The sequence below is a fragment of the Suncus etruscus genome, chromosome 13 (genome assembly GCF_024139225.1).
Source record: "Suncus etruscus isolate mSunEtr1 chromosome 13, mSunEtr1.pri.cur, whole genome shotgun sequence".
NCBI lineage: Eukaryota > Metazoa > Chordata > Mammalia > Eulipotyphla > Soricidae > Suncus > Suncus etruscus.
Genome location: NC_064860.1, coordinates 946,501 through 970,522, shown reverse-complemented (window position 1 = coordinate 970,522; position 24,022 = coordinate 946,501). Strand labels below are relative to the sequence as shown.

The window sequence follows — 24,022 nt, the reverse complement described above, 5'->3', positions numbered from 1 at the left end:
ACCATATGGTTATATCAATAGATTCAGAGAAAAATTTTTATAATGTCCAGCATCCTTTCATGATAAAAGCTTTCAGCAATATGAAAATGGAAGGAACTTTTCTCAATATTAGTCAAGGCCACTAGCTACAAGCCCATGGCAAATATTATATTTAATAGGGATAAACTGAAAGCCTTTTTTTATAATTATCTTTATTTAAACACCGTATTACAAATATGATTATAGTTGTATTATTACAGTCATGTAAAGAACACCCCCCTTCACCAGTGCAACATTCCCACCACCAATTTCCCAGATCTCCCTCCTCCCCACCACCCCCCATACCTGTACTCGAAACAGGTGAAAGCCTTTTTTTTTTTTCTAAAATCTGGCACAAGACAAGGCTGCCCCCTCTCACCAGTGCCATTCAGCAAAGTACTGGAAATACCTGCCTTAGAAATTAGGCAAAATAAAAGATATCAAGGGCATCCATATAGGAAAGGAAGAAGTCAAACTCTCACTGTTTGCAGATGTCACAATATTTTATTTAGAAAATCCTAAAGACTTGAGCAAAATGTTCTAGAAACAATAGATACATATATCAAAGTGGAAGGCTGTTAACAAAGCCACTTGCTCCAAAAGAGGTTCTTGTGAGACGCAGGTCTGAAAGCAAATGCCGATGCAGGAAATAATCCACACAGTGAAGCGGTTCAAGAATGGGTTCAGGAAATCCAGCACTCAAACAAGAAATTCAACCATTCAAGCTTTCTTCTTCTAAGATGGAATGCAGCTCAGTGAAGAAGACTAAAGAAATAACCTCTGCTTTCTGCAGACCTCTTGTTTTATTGACACAGAAGGCCACAAAATTAACAGGCAAAAATTAATGGCATACACAAATAAGGATATACACAAATAAGGATAGAGAAGAAATAGACATTTTTAAAAATCACATACACAATAGCAAAACAAAAACTCAAATACCCTGGAATCAACTTAACTAAAGAAGTGAAGGATCTATATAAAGAAAACTAAAAAAAAAAAGTGCTTCAAAAAATAAAAAAGGACACATGGAGACAAATACCATGTTCATGAATTGGGAGAATTAACATAATTAAAATAGCAATACTCCCCAAAGCAGCATACCAATTTAATGAAATCCCTATAAGGATACCCATGTCATTCTTTAAACAAATGGATCAAATACTCCTGAAATTAATTTCAAACAATACATGCCCATGAATAGCTAATGTAATTATTAGGAAAAACAAGGGAGGCATCACTTTTCCCAACTTTAAATTGTACTACAAAGCAATAGTCATTAAAACAGCATGATAAAGACAGATCAATGGAATAGACTTGAGTATTCAATGTTCCCCAGACATACAAACACAGGGGCATCTCCCACCCTGAACATATGTCATGTGGAACCAACTTAGACCCCAGGGAATTAGGCACCGACTGTCCAACCTTGACCTCCTGGATCCCAGACATAGAAATGACAGAATTCACCACAACAGCTCCAGGAACCAAATCCTCTCCAGGACATCCATAATGCTGCTCTGACACCAACATTTGCCAGTTCTAAATCGATAACCTGACAATGAGGAAATGGAAACAACTTGATTTAAGAGCAAGTTGTCCTTCCTCACCAGCCAACGATAAGACAAAATCAGAAGACATGTCACCCTTTGATCTGTGCAAAAGCCAAGATCGCTATCTACAAATGACTGGTTGTTACAACCAAGACTGGACCGTATGCATCCCAGGACCAACAACAACAACAAAAAGCTCTAGCCTAGCTTTTGGTCTACGATCTGTTCAGCAAACAAGATCTCCAATTCCAGAGGTCTGACTGAAACAATCGTAACTGAATGCGTCTTCTGAAAACATAACAAACTCTATCCCAGGCTCCATCCTAGGACGGATTACAGAAGATGGATTAAAACGACACTGAAGAACTACTAGAATCACAAAGAAAGACTTCACCATAAGCTCCATTCCTTGAGCTGTACAGACACCAAGATCTCTAGATACAGAGGTCTGATTTTACCATCCATGACAAAGCAGAAGTCTTCCATACACCACAAAAGCACCGAGGGGAGAGTAAATGATCATCCAAGGAGTCTAGTTAATCCCATGACAGTATACTTCAGGGGTGGAGAAACCCTGTATCTCCTAGGCCAAGGGAATTCTCCCTATAATATCCCCAATAGTTACTGTGCAGGGGGGAAAAGAAAAAAAAAAGCACAAAATAATCATTTTTCCACATATATATTTATTGATTTATCGATTTTTTGACGGCTTTATTTTGGTGTAGATATTGAAGTTGATGTCTCTAATTTTATTTTATCTTATCTTATCTTTCTCTTTCTTTTTGCACTCCGGCATGATTTGATTTCAGAACTGAGACTATTGTGTGGTGCTTGTCTTTATTGCTGTAGTGCTCACTGAATATTTAATTTGATATTTCTTTCTGTATTGTTGTGATGTTTCAATTACCTTTTTCATGTCCTCTCTCAAACTGAGGTTGAAAGCCTCTAGAACAGGGGTCTCAAACTCGCGGCCCACAGGACGTTTGTGGCCCTCCATACAACATTTTGTGGCCCTGCCCTAGAGGAATCTTTTTTTGTTTTGTTTTATTTTGTTTTAGTTGTTTGGGTCACACCCCCCAATGTTCAAGGCTTACTACTGACTTTGCACTCAAAGAACACCCCGACTTTGCCTCCTGCGGCCCCCAGGTAAATTGAGTTTGAGACCCCTGCTCTAGAAGGACTCCGCCCATTTTCAGCTTATTTGACTTTTTTTTTAAATTTTTTTTATTTTTTCTTATTTTGTACCCCATTCTATTTTCTTTCCTTCAAACAAAACCACATAACTCGATTTATCTAGCTCCCCTCTTAAATAGAGGGGGAAACAAGGGAGGGTACCAGGACCAAACAGATATATGATCACTAATAGTAAGCTAGACAAAGAGGGGACCACCTACTCTAGCAGCCCGGGGGGGGGTGATGGTGGGGGATATGGGTTGCTGAAAGGGAATGGGGATGGGGGGAGGACAAATTTGGTGATGAGTATTCCCCTGATTCAATGTTAATATATACCTAAAATACTACTGTGAAAGATATGCAAGCCAATATGATCAAAATAAAAATTAAAAACAAAAAACAAAAAAACTTTACCTACAAAACAAAAATATATAAAATAATTTGAGCTGATTTTTTTTTTTTTTGGTTTCTGGTTTTTGGGTCACACCTGGCAGCGATCAGGGGTTACTGCTGGCTCTACCTCAGAAATCGCTCCTGGCAGGCTCGGGGGACCATATGGGATGCCGGGATTCAAACCGCTGTCCTTTGGCATGCAAGGCAAACGCCTTACCACTGTGCTATCTCTCCGGCCCCTTGAGCTGATTTTTTTAAATCGGAAGTGATGTCTGGATTAATGGCTAAAATGAGCACGTTTTGAAATGCATAGCTTTTTGAAGCGGCTTGAAGCAGGACACAGCAACTCTCAGCTCCAGAGACATACAGAGACATAAACACAGGGCTTAGCTTGTTATGACAGTGTTTGCTGAGGTCAAACGTGCCCCCTTTTACAGAACCTCGCGCCCCCCTCGGGGGGCGTGCCCCATTATTTGAGAACCACTGATATAAAGGTATATAGAAGAAAATAGACAATAGTCAAACACTCTATGGCATTGATACTAAAGGTATCTTCAAGGAGGAAACACCACTGTCCAAACAAGTGGATGCAGAGATAAACAAATGAGACTACATTAAACTTCCCAGTTTTTTTCCCCCAGCTTTTGCACTTCAAAAGAAACAATACTAGGATACAAAGGCCATCCATGCAATGGGAGAAACTATTCACCCAATACCCATCAGAAAAGGGGTTAATATATAAGATATACAAGTACTGACAGAACTTAACATAAAAAAAGAAACCTAACCCAAAAAAAAAAATCGGAGAAAGTGAACAGACATTTCCTCAAAAAAGAAATACAGATGGCCAAAAGGCACATGAAATAATGCTCTACAACACTACATCAGGGAGATGCAAATCAAAACAACAATGAGGTCATCTCACGTCACAGAGACTGGCACACATCACAAAGAACAAGAACAATCTGTGCTGGCATAAATGCGAGGAGAAAAAAACTCACACTGCTCATGGAAACACCATCTATTTCAGCTTTTCTGGAAAACAATAATGCTATTCCTTAAAAAACTGGAAATTGAGCTCCCATATGATCCAGCAATACCACTACTAGGGTTATATCCTAGAACATAAAAACACAAAACAAAAATGCCCTCTGCAGCTCTATTTACAGTAGTCAGAATCTGGAAACAACCCAGATGCCAAAAACAAATGTTTGACTAAAAAACATTGGTACATCTATACAATGGAATAATACACAGCTGTCAGGAAAAATTAAGTCATGAAATTTGTCTATATGTGGATGGATATGGAGACTATTGTGCTATTATGCTGAGTGAAATGAGTCAGAGGGACATAGAGATACAAAGAATAGTTTTATTCATCTGTGGGTTTTAAGAAAAATAAGAGTATGGCAATAGAGATAATAGATATGAGCGCGAAGGATCAGCCTATGATAAGAAGCTTACCACAAAGAGCAGTGGGTTCAGTGAGAGAAATAACGGTGTTAACAACTACCGTAACATTGATAGTAAGAGAGACAAATAGAACATCTGTCTTGAAGACAGACAGGGGGTAGGGTGGAGGTGGAGGGAGATGGGGAATACTGGTGGTGGGAAATTTGCACTGGTGAAGAATAGTGTATATTTGATAACTGAAACAATTATAAACATTTTTGTAACAACAATGCTTAAATTAAAAAAAAAACAGTATTGTAAGACACAGTGACTAAAATATTTTTTAACGTTTAAAAGACAAAAATGTTGGGGCCAGAGAGATAGCATGGAGGTAAGGCATTTGCCTTGCATGCAGAAGGACGGTGGTTCAAATCCCGGCATCCCATATGGTCCCCAGAGCCTGCCAGGAGCGATTTCTGAGCCCCCTGAGTGCTGCCAGGTGTGACCCAAAAACCAAAAATCAAAAACAACAACAACAAAAAGACAAAAATGTTAAATTAATTCTGAAATGATACAAATAATAATTATAGAAATGAGCTGTCTTAAAAGTGAACAGAACAGTGGGGCTGAGTGAGTGTCCCCTCACTTGGGAAGTGGGTGATGGCTTATTGGGGCAGGAGGTCAGTCTTGATACCTAATGGATTCAGAACTGAGGGTAACGAGTGGTTGTTTGAATCTGTGCCCTCCCTTTTTCTTTTCTTTTTTTCTTACCTTCAAACAGAACCACATAACTTGAACCATCTTATTCTGCCTCACAAATTGAGGGGGAAATAATGGAGGACACCAAGATCAAACAGTCGTATGAACATTAAGTAGAAATAAAAAAATGATCAGACTTAAACACCAAATCCAAAGCCAACTACAACAGAATTGATACCCAATCTACAACAAGAAAGACACAGAAGGGACCACTTAAAGCAGCAAAGGAGGGGCGATATGGGATGCATGCTGGGAAAAGGGGTGGAGAGATCTTTGTTTGCTGGACTTTTAGTTTTCCTCTCCTTTTTTAATGCATGGAACACTTTAGAGAAACACGTAGCTTAAGGCTGTGGTAAAACTCAAATGGTGAAATATCTAAGAAATAAATGTTTAAGTTAAGATTTTAGTTTACATCTTCTATTCAGTGAATATACCTCATCCTCACAAGATACAGCTAATAAAGCTGTATTGTGCAGGCAAATGCCAGAACAGATAAAATGCCAATGATTTCACTTCCAAAGAAAAAATAAAAAGGAAGTAATATTTCATTTAGAATTCCACTGCTTGGGTCATAAGATGTACGGAAAAAAGGGAAAAGTATGGACACACAGATACAAAATGATATCTCTCATATGTGAGATATAAAGAAACTTCAAAAAGGAATTAAAAAAAACCCTAAAAGGCAATAGAAATAAGAGTAAAACTATTATGCAATAGAAAGCTGAACATTAGAAGGAGGTGGAGGGGAGAAATGTGGGAACACTAGAAAAATGGCGGAAGGAAGTCCAATTTGATTATCTCTGTTTCTGCTTATTTGGACAGTGTTGTTTCTTCCTTGAAGATGTCTTTAGTTTCAATGTCATGGAGTGTTTTACTTTTCTATATACCTTAGGGTTGTAGGTCTAATATCAACGTCTAAATCCATTTGGATTTGACCTTTGTGCATTGTGTTAGATGGAGGTCTGAGTTTGCTTTTTTTGCATGAGGCTGATCAATTGTCCCAGAACCACTTGTTGAAGAGGGTTTCTTGCCCCTTTATCAGAGACTAATTGACAGTATGTCTGGGTAACATTCTTTGAATACTCAAGTCCATTCCACTGATCTGAGGGTCTTTCTTGCAATATCATGCTTTGATGACTATTGTTTTGGAGTACAATTTAAAGGCGGGGAAAGAGAAGCCTCCCCCCTTTGTTTTCCTAAGGGTTGTTTTAGCTAATCCTGGGTATTTATTGCTCCAAATGAATTTCAGGAATGTTTCATCCACTTCTTTGAAGAATGTCATGGGTATCTTTAGAGGGATTGCATGAAAACTGTACAATGCTTTGGGGAGTTTTGTTTATTTTTTCGATATCTTTATATAATTATAATCATGTCTGTAGTTGAATTTCAGTCATAAAGTATTGCTATTTTAATGATGGTAATTCTCCAAATCCATGAACAGGGTATGTGTCTCCTTTTCCTTGTGTCCTCTTTTATTTCTTGAAGCAGATTTTGTAGTTTACTTTGCATAGGTGTTAAACCTTTAGTCAAGTTGACTCCAAGATATTTGAGTTTGTGTGGCACTAATGTGAATATGATTGGGTTTTATGTTTGTTTTTTTTTTGGGGGGGGAAATCACACCTTGAAGCACTAAGGGGTTACTCCTGGCTCTGCTCTCAGAAATCACTCCAGGCTCAGGGAACCATATAAGATACTGGGGATTGAACCCTTGTCCATCCTGGGTCAGCCATGTGCAAGGCAAATGCTCCACCATTGTGTTACCAATCTGACTCATGGAACTTTTTAAATGTCCATATCTCTCTATCATTATTTGTGTATAAGAAGGCTATTTATTTTTGTATGTTAATTTTATAGCCTGCTACTTTGCTATATAAAACTGCTGTTTCTAGAACTTTTTGGTAGAGTCTTTAGGGTTTTCTAAATATAATAGCCTGTCATCTGCAGACATTGATTACTTCTGTTCCTATCTGGATGACATTGATAACTTTTTCTTGCCTAATTGCTATGACAAGTACTTCCAGTACTATGTTGAATGGTGGTGGTAAGAGGGGACAAAATTACCTAGTACCAGATTTTAGAAGAAAGGATTTTAATTTGCCTCCATTGAGAATATTTGCAGTTAGCTTGTGGTAGATGGCCTAGACCCATGATGGTGAACCTATGGCACACATGCCAGCAATGGCATGCGAAGGCCTTGCATCTGGCAAACGGGAAAGTCTGCAACTAAGATAAGTGCTACAGATCCTCTGTCTGTGACGTCAGGTCATAGAATCTGCCCCTGCTGAGTGATTACCAACAGGGAGAGATTGTGAGTGTCGCCTGCGCGTGTTTTTCTACTGTCCTGTGTCCTGAACCTCTCCTGAGTGGGCCAAGAAGGGCCTAGCAAAATCGCTCTCCTAGAGTTGCTTGGGGCTGGAAAGCCAAGAAACACTGAGTCTCAGTGAAAACTGGCTATAGAGGTAACCGGCAGAAATGCAGGTCCACTGTCTGTGACATCAGGTCTGAGAATCTGCCCCTGCTGAGTGATTACCAACTGGGAGAGACTGTGTTGCCTGTGCATGATTTTCTACTGTCCTGTGTCCTGAACCTCTCCTGGGTGGGCCAAGAAGGGCCCAGCAAAATTGCTCTCCTAGCAGCTCCAGAAGAGCATGGCGTCTCCACTTTGCTTCGTGGCCATGTGCTCTTTCTAACAAATGAACCCCACCATAACATGTAGGAAAAAAAAATCACACTACACATGTGACAATGGGAAAACCTCATAGACAAACACCATACACAAAGAATGAAGATGATAGCTCTGATGACACAAAAAATATAAACCATCTGATTAACCTCTCAGAAAAGGAGTTTAGAATAGAAATGAGGAGGATCCTCATGGAAAACAAAGAAAATATAGTTCTAGCTGAACAGAACAAAAAGACAGAAATCAGAAAACTCCAAACTAAAATAGCAGATCTGAAAACAGCGTAGCTCAACTGAAAAACTCAATGGATAGCCTCTCCAGCAGGGTATCAATAGCCGAGGACAGAATCAGTGACTGGAAGATCAAATTCAGAACAACTCTATACAGCAGAAGAGACTGGAAAAGAACCTTAAGGCAAACAATCATACAATAGAAAAAGTACTCAAAGAATGTGAACAGATGAAAATAGAAGTCTTTGATAAACTCGACAGAAACAACATAAGAATCATTGGAGTCCCAGAGGCCCAGAAAGGGGATTCACAGGAAGAATCAACAGTCAAAGACATCATCACAGAGAAACTCCCAGAGCTAAAGACTACATGTACTCAAATCCTGCATGACTGAAGAGTAGCAGCTAAAAGAGACCCAAACAAAAACACCCCAAGAACATCCTAGTCACAATGACGAATCCCACAAATAGAGATAGGATACTGAAAGCAGCAAGATCAAAAAGGGAAATTAACAGAGGCTCGGCTGGGCTCAGAACACTCCACATGCCAGGATTTCGTGTGCCTTTGACTGGTATGATGGGGGCTCTGGGCAGGACAGCTAGCCATAGGACCCCTGGGCTAACCACTTAGTCCAGGCGAGCATGATTCCCCCCACACCAGGCGGGTCTTCAGGGCCACGCCTGGTTAATCGGGCCCTGGGGGGGAGGGGGTGAGAAATTCCTCCCTAGGCATCCAAAAACTACAGAGGCTGGCTGGGCTCAGAACACTCCACATGCCAGGATTTCGTGTGCCTTTGACTGGTATGATGGGGGCTCTGGGCAGGACAGCTAGCCATAGGACTCCTGGGCTGACCACTTAGTCCAGGCGAGCATGATTCCCCCCACACCTGGCGGGTCTTCAGGGCCACGCCTGGTTAATCGGGCCCTGGGGGGAGGGGGTGAGAAATTCCTCCCTAGGCATCCAAAAACTACAGAACCGCGTGGGGGCTCACGCCCCCGCACGTACTTCATGTATTCAGAATATTCCTTATTCTCATGTTATGTTTTGCGTATACAGAATGCTCATTTTGTATTCTGCCCTTTCCCATACCCCTACAAAGCTCTTTTTTACTCCTTAACTCTCTAACCCCCTCTCAAACATCACTAACCTACATTACTCTTTTTAACTTCAGTAGTGTACAATCCTAATCACAGTCCAAAGCTGTGCATTGTGTGTGACAACCCCAAACTGTTTCAAGATATATAAAATGGACATGTATTTCTTTAGAATATTTTGTGTTTTTTCTCTGACAGCTATAATTCTTACTAAATGTTGTCTTATACAGTGATTATTCTAACCACTTTTTATCTCCTCTTTTTGAGCTGTTTAACAAGGAATTTTGGTGGAAGAGTCCCCCAGTTTAATGTTTATGATTGAACCATGTCATGGGGATCATTGGAATTGTTCTTATGGCCCCCATATGCGCCAATAACACCACGTGGCATTGCTTCTTATTTGCATAGGCACATTAAAATGGGAAAATACTATACATACAAGTAAGATCCTATTTGATAGCGATTGGAACACACAAATCTTGTAGTGCAAAGGGACCTTACACCCTGAACATTGACATAACAACCTGGCACAGACCTCAGAAGAAAGGGCATAATCCATTCTCCCCTGAACCAGGGAAGCCATCCACGAAACATCCAGGCTGGTCTAAAACATCACCTGGAAGCAATCCTCTACCACAGAAGACCTACAATGCTCAGACTTCGACCTGCTCAAAAGAGACTTCCATTAACACTGAGAAGTCTTAACAACAACAATGACCTGCTTACAGGACAGGGCTCCCTGCGTTGCCCTTTGATTGTGAGAGGATGCTCCACATCCTGACTTCAATATAAGATATGCAGATTCCAGGATCTTTAATACAGAAACATGATACCAACAACAGAGACTGTGTGAAAAATAAAAGTGTGTTGGCACTACAGACAATGTATTGGATTGGACGATCTAACTTGCCTGGAGCCTAGACTTGGTCTTGTGCCAGGAAACTTCAGGGGTCTGGTCTCTTTGTACTTAGGCCAAGGTTATTTCTTTCCATGTCCCTCATATTTTGGTGGGCCTATGCAAACAACAATTGCCACTCTAACACCATTCTTACTGTGCTCCTTTGACTCTAATCCTTAAAAAGAACTCACTTAAAATTTGAGGTTAACTTAAGCTAATATGCATGTATATGGAAATGTAAGAAAATACTATGCCTGTAATGTTTAAGGAGTTACGTAAGTTTTATGGCTTTAGATTGCCTTGTGTACTGTTAAGAAATATTATAATGTGTTACAATCTGGGTACTTGAGGGACAAAGTATTTGTACATGGATTCTGTCTTATTTATCTTAATGTACTTTGGCTGAAATTTCAAAGTTAAGATATCAGCAAGGGGACTTCTGAGAATTATGTTATGGGTGATTGTCCTTCCACTGTAACTTTACCTTGTCCTATTTCTTTGCACCCTTGTTCTCATAATAAATAAATAAAAAAAAAGAAAAAAAAAAGGGAAATTACATTCAAAGGAGCATCCATAAGATTTACAGCAGACATGGCACAAGAAACTCTCAAGGCCAGAAGACAGTGGTGAGATATTGTGACAAGATTGAATGAAATGGAGGCTTCACCTAGAATACTGCACCTAGCTCGACTCACGTTTAGGTTTGAAGGAAGAATACATAGGTTCACGGATAAGCAACAACTCAAAAACTTCACAAATGCAAAACCAGCCTTAAGGACAGACCAACAGACACACCAAACTTATACACAAAGATGACAAATCCTATGACAATCATCTCCCTCAATGTCAATGGACTAAATGCACTAGTTAAAAGACATAGAATGGTGTCACAGTGTGAACCCAACCTTCTGCTGCCTTCAAGAAACACACCTGAGGGGCCAGAGAGATAAGCAAGGAGGTAAGGTGTTTGCTGTTCATGCAGAAGGTCAATGGTTCAAATCCCGGCATCCCATATGGTCTTGCGTGCCTGCCAGGGGCAATTTCTGAGCCTGAAGCCAGGAGTAACCCCTGAGGACTGCCGGGTGTAACCCCAAAAAACAAAAAACAAAAACAAAAAAACCACATCCGAATAGTCAGAACAATCATAGACTCAAAATCAAAGACTGGAGAAAAATCATCCAAGTAAACAACACCCTTAAAAAAGCTGGGTGGCCATATTAATATCTGATGACACCAACTTTAGACTCAGAAAAGTTGTAAAGGACAACAATGGACACTTTGTACTAATTAAAGTTATGTGTAACAGGAAGAAATAACTTTACTAAACATATATGCACCCAATGAGATACCAGCAAATTATCTAATACAATTATTGAAAAATTTTAAAGAAGACATCAATAATAACACAATAATTGTGGGAGACCTCAACACGGCCCTGTCAACACTTGAGAGATCAACCAGACAGAAACCCAAGAAAAATATACTAGCCCTGAAAAGACAAATGGAAGAAAGAGGACTAGTTGATATATAGGACACTCCAATCCCAGAAATCTGGATATACATTCTTCTTCAATGTACATGGGTCATTCTCCAGGACAGACCACATGCTGGCACATAAAAATTACCTCCATAAAATCAAAAGGATAGAAATGTTGCAGGCTACCACAAGGCTCTGAATTTAGATGTGAACTGTTGCAAGTCAGCCCCTGAAGAGGTTGACTGATGTAGGGATGGAGGATGAGGTCTTTCCCCTCTAGCTCGAAGCACGCGTCTACCACCCTGTCCAGCTGATGGTTCTGAGGTGAAACGGTGGGTAAACAGCTCGCAGACAGTCAGGCTTGTGGAGATATTAGCTTTATTCGGTGGACAAGACTGAAATCCAAAGACTCAGCATAAGTTCCAGCCAAAAGCCTCTTGCCTTCCACAGACCCTTGTTTTTATCCCCCAGAATCAGGTACCACCCAATGGAGGGATCAGATACCACCCAATGGTGGAAGCAGAATCAGGTACTACCCTAGGGTGGGGGCAGAATGCCAGGTCACACTCTAGGGTAGGGCACAATCACTGATCAGGGTAGGGTCAGTAACATAATAATCCCCTAAAATATTTACATACACAACAGTGAACTACAAAAAGACACAGAAGAAATACTTTAACAACTGGAAATTAAACAGCCAACTAATGAATAACCAGTGGATCCAAGATGAAATCAAAGAGGAAATCAAAACTTTCCTGGAAACAAATGACAATGAAGACATAAACTATCAGAATCTATGGGACACAGCAAAAGTAGTTCTGAGAAGAAAACTTTTATCTTTGCAAACCACATCAGGAAGGAAGAAGGGGTATACCTGAACATCTTAATGACGCAGCATATAAAATTAGAAAAAGATCAACAAAAGAAACCAAAAATAGGGAGGCAGAAGGAAATAACAAAGCTGAAAGCAGAAATCAATAAAGTAGAAAGAAAGTAGAAGTTGGTTTTTTGAAAAAGATAAAAAATAAACAAGTTTAATAGACCATTGGCAAAACTCACAAAGAGAGAGAAACTTGATAACCCATATTAGAAATGAAAAGGAGATCACTACAGATATTGCAGAGTTTCAAAGGGTAATCAGAGACTACTTTGAGAATAATGTATGCCACTAAACAGGAGAACTTGGAAGAAATGGACAAATTCTTCAACTCTTATAACATTCCACAGTTGAGTAAGGAGGATGTAGCATATCTTTTTTTTTTTCAGGCCACACCCATTTGATGCTCAGGGGTTACTCCTGGCTAAGCGCTCAGAAATTGCCCCTGGCTTGGGGGGACCATATGGGACGCTGGGGGATCAAACCTCGGTCGCAATCTTTCCTTGGCTAGTGCTTGCAAGGCAGACACACCTTACCTCTAGCACCACCTTGCCGTCCCCGGATGTAGCATATCTAAACATCCCATCACTATTGAGGAAATTACAACGGTAATCAAAGGTCTGCCCAAAAACAAACACCAGGCCCAGATGGATTTACTAATGAATTCTTTCAAACCTTTCAAGAGAAATTACTACTAATCCTAGCCAGACTCTTTCATGAAATAGAAAAAACGGGAATATTTCCAAGCAGCTTTTATGTTGGCTTCAACATCACCTTAATACCAAAACCAGACAGATATGCTGCCAAAAAATAAAATTATAGACCAATATCCCTGATGAACACAGATGCAAACATCCTCAACAAATAGGATCCAATGCCTCATCAAGAAGATCATTCACTACGATCAAGTAGGTTTCATCCCAGGAATGCAAGGATGGTTTAACATTCATAAATCTATCAACATAATACACAACATCAACAAGAGAAAAATAAAAATCACATGATCATATAAATAGCCACAGAGAAAGCATTTGATAAAGTCCAACACTCATTCTTGATGAAAACTCTCAGCAAGATGGGAATGAAAGGAACCTTTCTCAATATAGTTAAGACCATCTACCACAAGCCAATGGCAAATATTATCCTCAGTGGAGAAAAACTAAAAGCCTGGAAGTACTTGCTATAGTGATTAGGCAAGAAAAAGATATCAAGGGCATATAGATAGGAAAGGAAGAAGTCAAGTTCTCACTGTTTGCAGATGACATGATACTCTACTTAGAAAACCTTAAAGACTCTACCAAAAAGCTCTTAGAAACAATAGATTAATACAGCAACGTGGAAGGCTATAAAATTAACACACAGAAATCAATGGCCATTTTATACACCAATAATGGTAGGGAAGAAATGGACATTAAGAAAACAACTGAGGCCGGAGAGTTAGTATGGAGGTAGTGTGTTTGCCTTGCATTCAGAAGATGGTGGTTCGACTCCTGGCATCCCATATGGACCCACGAGCCTGCCAAGAGCAATTTCTGAGTGTAGAGCCAGGCGTAACTCTTGAGCGCTGCTGGGGGTGGCCCCAAAACAAAACAAAAAAACCCCCAAAAAACCAAAACCAAAACCAAAAAACCCAACCCCATTCACATTAGTACCATACAAACTCAAATATTTTGGAGTCAGCTTGACCAAAGACGTGAAGGACCTATTCAAAGAAAACTATAAAACCTGTTCCAAGAAATAAGAGAGGACATACAGAAATGGATTGGCAGGATTAACATAATTAAAATGGCAATAATCCCCAAAGCATTTTATAAATTTAATGTGATCCCTCTAAAGATACCCATGACATTCTTTAAAGAAGTGGATCAAACACTTTTGATTTGGAACAATAAACACCCTCGAATAGCTAAAGCAATCCTTGGGGAAAGGAATATGGGAGGCATTACTTTCCCCAACTTTAAACTATATTACAAAGCAATAGTTATCAAAACAGCATGGTGTTATAATAAAGACAGACCTTCAGATCAGTGTAATAGGCTTGAGTACTCAGAGAATGTTCCCCAAACATACAATCATCTAATTTTTGATAAAGGAGCAAGAAATCCTAAATGGAGCAAGGAAATTCTCTTCAACAAATGGTGTTGGCACAACTGGCTAGCCACTTGCAAAAAAGTGAACTTAGATCCCCAGCTAACATCATGTACGAAGGTAAAATCCAAATGGATGAAAGACCTTGATATCAGACCTGATATCATAAGGTATATAGAACAATATGTAGGTAAAACACTCCATGACATTGAGACTAAAGGCATCTTCAAGGAGGAAACTACACTCTCCAAACAAGTGAAAGCAGAGATTAACAGGTGAGAACATAATAAGCTGAGAAGCTTCTGCACCTCTAAGGAAATAGTGCCCAGAATACAAGAGCCACCCATGGAGTGAAAGAAACTATTCACCCAATACCCATCAGATAAGGGGCTAATATCCCAAATATACAAGGCACTGACAGAACATTACAATAAAAAAATCTAATCCCATCAAAAAATGGGGAGAAGAAATGGACAATTTGACAAAAAAGAAATACAAATGGCCAAAAGACACATGAAAAAATGCTCCACATCACTAATCATCAGGGAGATGCAAATCAAAATAACTATAAGGTATCACCTCACACCACAGAGATTGGCACACATCACAAAGAATGAGAACAAGCAGTGTTTGCAGAGATGTAGAGAGAACGGAACTCTTATCCACTGCTGGTGGGAATGCCGTCTAGTCCAACCTTTATGGAATGCGATATGGAGATTTCTCCAAAAACTAGAAATTCAGCTCTCATACTATCCAGCTATACCACTCCTAGGGATATTCCCTAGGAACACAAAAATATAATACAAAATCCCTTCCTTACACCTATGTTCATTGCAGCACTATTTACCATAGCTAGACTCTGGAAACAACCAAGATGCTCTTCAACAGAAAGAAACTAAAGAAACTGTGGTACATATACACATATGGTATATGTACATATATATACATATATGGTATGGTACATATACACAATGAAATATTATCAGCTGTCAGGAGAGATGAAGTTATGAAATGCATGCAAGGCAAACTCTCTACCTCCATGCTATCTCTCCAGCCCCATCTCACCCTTTTCTTATCTTATCTGGTTTATTAAGTTTCTCTTCTTTGTGAGATTTGCTAGAGATTTAACAATCTTATTTATTTTTCAAAGAATCACTTTTGCTTTCCTTGATCTTCTGGATTGTTTTTTTTTGGATTTCCTCTTTATTATTTCTGCTCTGAGCTTTGTTATTTCCTTCTCCTTTCTTATTTTTGGTTCCTTTTGTAGATAATTTTCTAATTTTACAAGGTGTGTCATTAAGTTATTTATGTTGGCCCCTTCTTCCTTAAGATGTTTGCTTGCAAAGTTATACATTTTCCTCTTAGTACTGCTTTTGCTGTGTCCCACAAATTCTGATAATTTGTGTCTTTGATATCGTTTGTTTCCAGGAATGTTTTGATTTCCTCTGATTTCATCTCTGACCCACTGGTTTTTCAGTAGTGATCTGCTTAATTACTATGTGATAAAAGTGTTTCTTTTGTGTCCCTTTATCGTTCACTTCTATTTTCTGTGCATTTTGATCTGAGAAGGTAGTCTGTACAATATCCATCCCCTTGATTTTATGGAGGTATGTTTTATGGGCCAGCATATGGTCTATCCTGGAGAATGAGCCGTGTGCATTGGAGAAGATGTGTATCCAGATTTCTGGGGATGGAGTGCCCAATATATATATATATAGTCTACTTTCTTCCATTTCTCCTTTCGAACCTAATATATTCTTATTGGGTTTCAGCCTGACTGACCTATTAAGGGGGTGACAGGGTGATGTTGAGGTCTCCCATTATTATTGTATTGCTACTGGTATCTTTTTAAAGTTTTGTCAACAATGGTTTTATTTTCTGGTCCCTCATTCGGTCCATATTTGTTTAGAAGTGTGAGTTCTTCCTGTTGTTCATATCCCTTGATTAGTATAAAATGTTCATTTTTGTTCCTTATAACTTTTTTAAGTCTAAAGTTTGTGTCATCTGATATTAATATGACTACTTCAGCTTTTGTATTGGAGCTGTTTTCTTGGATGATAGTCCTCCATTCTTTGATTTTAAGCCGATTTTAGTTATGACTAGTCACCTGCGTTTCTTATAAGTAGCAGAACAGTGGGCTCAGCTTTTTGATCCATTTTGCCACTCTGTGTCTCTTAACTGTTGAATTTAGTCCACTGACATTGAGAGAGATAATCATCATGGGATTTAGTATCATTGTTTTTTTTTTTTTTTTTTTTTTTGGTTGGAGTTTGGTGAGTCTTTTGGTTTAAGAATCTTGTCTTAAAATAGACCTTCCAGTTTTTCTTTTAAGGCTGGTTTTGAGTCTAAAATTTCTGAGCTGTTGTTTATCTGTGATGCTACGTATACTCCCTTCAAACCTGTAAATGATTCTGACTGGGTGCAATATTCTAGACAAAGCATACATTTAATTGACTTTTGTCACTGTATCACACCATTGTCTTCAGGCCTTTTCTTGTGACAGGTCTGCTGTAAACTGAGGATGTCCTTTTTTTTTTTTTTTTGGTTTTGGGGCCACACCTGGCAATGCTCAGGGGTTACTCCTGGCTGTCTGCTCAGAAATAGCTCCTGGCAGGCACTGGAACACCCAGATTCGAACCAACCACCTTTGGTTCCCGTTCCCGGATCGGCTGCTTACAAGGCAAACACTGCTGTGCTATCTCTCCGGGCCCTGAGGATGTCCTTTTGAATGTAACTTCCCTTTTCGATGTTGCTGCCTTAAGTGTTCTATCCCTATCTGTGGGATTTGTCATTGTGACTAATATGTTCTTGTGGTGCTTTTCTTAGAGATCTCTTTTAGCTGGTATTCCTCAGATATGCATGATTTGGTTGCTTGCATTGTTTAGCTCAGAGAGTTTCTTTTTATTGATGTCTTTGACTGTTGATTCTTCCTGGGAATTTTCTTCCTGGGTCTTTGGGGCTCCAATGATTCTCATGGTTTTTCTGTTGAGTTTATCAGACTTCTATTTTTGTCTGTTCACATTCTTTGAGGACATTTTCTACTGTCTGATAGTTTGCTTTAAGACTTTTTATCTCATCTCTTCTGTTGTAAGGAGTTGTTATGTCTCTTATCTTCCAGCTCACTAATTCTATACTCAGCTGCTGTTACTTCTGTTCGAGAGGCTTTCCAAGTGAAGTTTTCGTTTTGCCTACCAAGTTTTTCAGTCCTGTTATTTCAGTTTGGAGTTTTCTGATTTCTATTTTCATATCTTCTTGATTCTTACTTGTACTTCTTTCAATTCAATCAATGCTTTCTTTGAGTTCTTTGAGAATTCTCCACATTTCTTCTCTAAACTCCTTATTTGAGAGGCTAAATAGGTGATTGGTACTTTTTGGGTCATCAAAGCTCTCATCTTTATTCTCTATGCATGGTATTAGCCTGCATTGTTTCTCCATTGTCATCCTTGTAGTGTGATGTTTTCTACATGTTATGGTGAGGTTCACTGGCTAGAAGTTGTGTGGCTGCAAAGCAAAGTGGAAGGGCTGCGCTCTTCTGCCTCTGTCCTTCATTGGTGTAGACAGCATACCTTGCTGACATGCCCTAGGAAATGTTTCTGCTGGGTTGTTTCATAGTTGCCTCATGGAACAGAGCAGAGAGCAGAGCAGAGGCTATTTAAAATGTCTCCCATGTGCCAAAGCCAAAAATTTAAATATGTATTTTAACAAGGTGTGTGGTGATAGTAAAGACAGGCACAGTGCAATGGTTTTATGAATGTGTCCTTGGAACATAAACTTCCCAGACAGCATCTCTTCACTGTACTCCTATATGTGATAACCCAGATTTTAAGGATTTTCCCTTTAACTATAGTGTACATGACCATCAATTGCAAGTATTCTTTAGTACTTTGCATCAGGCACGTATTCAAATTTTTTCATATTAATGACAAGTTTATCTAATATTCAGATATGAATCATATTTAAGTTTCTTTATACCACTGATTTTAATGTAAATGCTCACACTGATAAAAGAATCATAATAGCTTGAAATCATCTTCAGAGTTTTTAAGTTTTGTTTTGTTTTGTTTTTGGGCCACACCCGGCAGTGCTCAGGGGTTACTCCTGGCTGTCTGCTCAGAAATAGCTCCTGGCAGGCACGAGGGACCATATGGGACACCGGGATTCAAACCAACCACCTTAGGTCCTGGATGGGCGCTTGCAAGGCAAACGCCGCTGTGCTATCTCTTGGGCCCAAGAGTTTTGAATATTTTTAAATTGTGAAACAGAGAAAAGGGCTCCAGGTGCTTTGACAATATTGATCAGCATCTGAGGCGGGGACACACCCAGTGGGGCTCTGGGATTACTCCTGACTCTGTGCTCAGAGATCTGTGCTATCACTCAAACCAACATATTTATCAGAATTACTGAAATTCTTGTGCCTGAGTGAGGAAAGGTCCCATGGAAACAAACTAGAATCTCTGGTTAATTAATAACATTCCAAAGCATAATCTATTAGACATTTGTACTGATTCCTCTTAAACCACCTCGATGAACTGATAAATTTTCCATAGAATTGTTTGAATAAAGAGACATTCTTTTCCAACAATATAACTTTGTAAAAGTAATATTATTACACTCTACAAATACCAATGTAATGTATATAGCACACACTCAATAACCAGGTATGTGTATTTCTATGACATACAACTTACTTTTTCATTCCACGCCCACAGTCCAATTCCAAGAAATGTTATTCCCAAAAACTGAAAGAAAAAGAGAAAGCAGTGTTAGTTTTTATAAGTATAGACTTTTAGAAGTATAAGTTTTTACTAACAGAAATAAGAAAGCATTCAGTCAATTATGTTTTTATGAGTTTCCCCTAAGATTTAATAAATGGTCTTTATCAAATGGTCTCAAAGAAGAAATACAAATGACTAAAGGGCATATACAAAACATTCTATATCACTAATCATCAGAGAAAGGCAAATCAAAACAATGAGATACCTACACCATAGATACTGGCACACATAAAAATTAACAAAAATAATCAGTTTGACATGGATGACATTTTTGACAGTTTGACATGAATGTAGTGAAAAAGAAACCCAAATTCACTGCTAGTGAACATGTTGACTGGACAGCCTTTCTGGAAAACTATATGAATATATGGACATTCCTTAAAAAGCTAGTAATTGAGCTTCTGTTTGACCCAGCAATTCTACTTCTTTGGTTATACCCCAACGGCCCAAAAACAAAATGTAGAAAAGACATATGCACCCTTATCTTTCTTACAGCACTATCCACAATAGCAAAAATCTGTAAACAACCCAGAGTGTCCAAGAATAAATGACTGGATAAACTTTAATATATGTATATATGTATACATATATAAGCAATGGAATATTACTCAGCCATAAGAAAAGCAAAATCAAGCAATTTTTGCTACATGAATGTATAGACTGGAGAGTATCATGCTGAGTGAAATGTCAGAGTGAAAGAGACTAACAGAATTATCCCTCTCATATACAGGAAATGAAAAAACTTAATAGAGGAATAACAGATGCTCAAAGAAAGTGTTAGCTGTAAAATCCTACCAGTACACATTCAGATTTTTATTTAAAACAAAAACAAAATAACAGCACTTCTTGTGAAGGAAGACTGGTGGGTGGGAGACAACTGAAGTGGGGTCAAGTGATGATGGAGAGAAGAGGGCACTGGCAAAGGGACTGATGTCAAATGTAATATGCCTGAAACACTCTCATTTTAATAAATAATATTTTAATTCATGGTGACTAAATAAAAAGTTAGTTGATAAAGAAAACAGTTGCGCTTTCATGAATCATCTAAATAAAGCGGAAATCTTTCCAAAAAGGAAAGAAAACAATGTAAATTGATGGTGGTGGTGGGTACATAAGGGCACAAAAATCAGCCTAGCTAGCTCTGGGCTCCAGAGTGAGTCCTGGTGGTGACTGGCAGACATACACAAAGCTGGGAATTGAACAGGGTCAGCCACACAATGCCAGCACCTTAACCCCTCCTATTCTCTCCCCCCCCACACCGAAAATGGAGATTTACACATAATTTCCTCTCAAATATACTCCAGTATTTCCAGCTTTAACTGAGGTTTCCTAAAACCAGTTGAAGAGTTTAAGAAGTTGGATAAGTAACAGTAAGTTAAACATCATAACCTAAACAAGTGAACAATGCAAGACTGGCTCTCAACTATGCATACTTTCTGTGCTACATCACTAACAAAATATCCTCCTGATCTCCCTCAGCCGCATGTTTTGTTTTAAAATCAAGTTATTCCAACTCCAAATAACTAGAGGCAAAACACAGACACAGGCACAAAGCACAAAGGATGCTTGGTACACCTCTTCCTGAATCAAAGATGAAGATAATTCACACAGATGATCTGAAACCCACAAATCTCGGAGAAGGGCTGAGAATGTTTAGAACACTTGGATTCTTCTGAAACAGAGAAATCAAAGAAATCATCTGAAACAAAAAAATCAAACAGAAACTACTAAGCAAGCTAGAGACAACTGCCAGCACAGAAACATCTGTGAATACCAGTACACTGTAATCACCTCATTTTTTATGTTTGTTTTTTTAAGTGATATGTAATCATTTTACCAGTATTTTTTAAAGAAGGTACTTTTCAGGCAAGGTAGATAACAGCCCTACCCAATACAGCGGCTACTTAGAAAAAAGTTGGTTCAGGAATGAGATGTCCAATAAGGGTATTAGAAATGTAATGAACTTTAAGCTTTTAACATGGAGCTGGAGAGAGATCTCAACAGGTCCAGTCATGTTGTGTGTGTGAAAAGACCAGGTTCCATTCCAGCACACAGCACTCCCTAAATACTGCTGCAGCCAGGAGCTGCTCCTGAGCAGCCTGGTGCTCACTTCTCCTGCATGGCCTTCAAGAGCACTTCCATTTCTGTCTCCAGGATCCTTATCTCCAAGAGGGCAATGATGGCAATGCCTGGTTCAGTAGATGGCAATGAGTACTGTACACCCACTTTGACAAAGAGCAGCGATCCACATGTGGAATGCACATGAACTATATAAAAAAAAGTTAAATAAAGCAATGAAATGAAATTCAGAAGTATAATTCAGTTTAATTTGTTTTAAAATAACATTTTAATTCACTATTATCATTGCAACATATAACCAATAACCAATTAACTATTAATGAAATACTTTACATTCTCAATTCTCAATAAATTAGGTTTCTATTATTTTGGGCCATACTCAATGATATTGGGGTGAGACTGCTTGTACCTCATGTATGTGTAGACCAGGGTTCCTCAAATCCTATCTCATGTCTGTTTGATGACTGTCACTCTTGCAATTTCTTTCTTTTATTTACTGGGGTCATACCTGGCAGTGCTCATGGTTATTCGTGACTCTGCACTCAGGAATCACTCCTGGTGGGCTGTGTACACTGAATATCAAACTTAGGTCAACCATGTGCAAAGAAGCACCCACTATCACTCCAGCCCAACTTTTCCCATTTTTTACCTAGCTCAAGATTTGGTACCACTTCTGAACATTTTGCTTTCTTTCTTAATGACTGTTTGGCTACTAATAATTTGCTTTGAAGTCTCCTCAGCTTATAAACTTTAACAAATCTAGCTCATATGAACACTACATGGTTATCACCATGTCTACTTTAGTCACAAACAACAGAAGTTGTGCAATGGTGTATGTCATGTCATGGTTCACAGTTGCTGGCCCATTCGTTCTGTATCACCATAATTCCATGGTATGTATGGCCAGGAGTTGTCTTGGACTCTCTGAGAACTGCTTGGTACAACACTTCTGCTCAAAAATGTGTTGGCCAGATGAGAGTTAGCAGGTAGAAGCACTTGGTAAAGGACAGATCAGGAGAATTCAATGGTAGGAGCTGGACAGCAGAGCTATGATAGCCAAAAGAGTTTCCATTCAAAAAGCTGCACAGGAGCAGGGCCAGAAAAGATGAAAGTGCTGACTGGTTCAGATCTGGGCAGAGGTGTGGGTCCACGTGAGATAGGAGTTGGAGGAGACAGCACCCAGAAGCCTGAGTATCCAGGGTAGATAACATGGGACGCAGGCTGGGAAGGCCTGTGCTCTCTCTTAGGGAAGAAAAAGCATCCTAGAAAGGTTCTTGACTTCATGGGACTGGGAAGTGCATAGGCCACTGCAGAGTCCATTTGGTCACACTGGGTCAGTCCTATAGTCATGCCTACTCATCAGAGCTTGGAGCTATCTCTTGAATCTGTGCTGCTAGAAAGCCATTATTACCTGGGCTAAGAAACACTTGTGCCTCAAGGGAAGAGCTGCCCTCTGCTGGGTATGTTTTAAAAAGTAGAGTGACACAGCTAAAACCGCTAGAACCTAAAGGTAGCTTGTACAGTCTATTCCAGCAGCACCAGGGAAAGGGGGGAAGTGCTGTTATACACCTGTAAATATACTTTCCTTTTTCCTTTCTCTTTTCTGAGTTAATTACCAAAAAGTACCCTTAATTATGTCAACCCTGACCGTCAGGTGATTTTTTTTTTTTTTTTTTTTTTTTTTGTGGTTTTTGGGTCACACCCGGCAGCGCTCAGGGGTTATTCCTGGCTCCATGCTCAGAAATTGCTCCTGGCAGGCACGGGGGACCATATGGGACACCGGGATTCGAACTGATGACCTCCTGCATGAAAGACAAACACCTTACCTCCATGCTATCTCTCCGGGCCCACAGGTGATTTATGTTAAACTCTGGCTAATAAAAGTGACGGGGAAAAGCAGCAGATAAAAGTTTGGTTAGCTTATTAAGACCCAAGAGGCTACTCGGCACCCCCTGGCTGAAAAGCATTTTCTCTTATTGACTCCATCTGGTTTCTCATACGCCGCTCCTTGCTCCTGCCCACCCATTCCAGGGTCAGCATGAACATGAACACAGTGAATGCCACGAACTGAAGGCAGCTGACAGAAAGCTGCATATGGCAGCCATGAACTTCTGGGAAACCAGCCAATACTGAAGCCCCAGAATTACCCCCATGAGGGTGGGGAGACTCTGGTTGGCTGCTAGCATCTTTCTTTTCTGTCCCCTAAAGAATGGAAGAAACTTACTTGTGAGTCTGTTCTACACTGCAGAGGGCCTGGGGTACCAACTGAAGAAATAGGGGGAGAGTCTTGCTGGGAAACTCCTTTATTAGAGTTTGCAGTTTGACATTTTGATAATAACTATTAATTTAAGCTGAGAATGAACAGAAATGGGGAGGATTCTGCAAGCAATGAAATCTGTGATCTCCTTGGAGATTATGCTAGTACAGAGGAAGGAATGTGGGGGATTAAGCTATGCGGTTCAGATGAGAACACAGAGGCTGCAAGTTTACAGCCCACTAATCTTTGTCTCAATAAAAGCAAGACTTGCACTGC

At 39.5% G+C, this 24,022-nt stretch overlaps 1 protein-coding gene across 3 annotated transcripts in view; it reads right to left on the bottom strand.

The window, feature by feature from the left end:
- TSPAN5 (tetraspanin 5) overlaps positions 1–24,022 on the bottom strand; it is a 206,086-nt gene that overhangs the window by 29,215 nt on the left and 152,849 nt on the right. For all 3 annotated transcript variants that reach the window (XM_049785304.1, XM_049785306.1, XM_049785305.1), the window contains exon 2: positions 19,324–19,374. In XM_049785304.1, the coding sequence (XP_049641261.1) occupies positions 19,324–19,374 (51 nt within the window). The remainder of the gene's footprint in view (positions 1–19,323; positions 19,375–24,022) is intronic.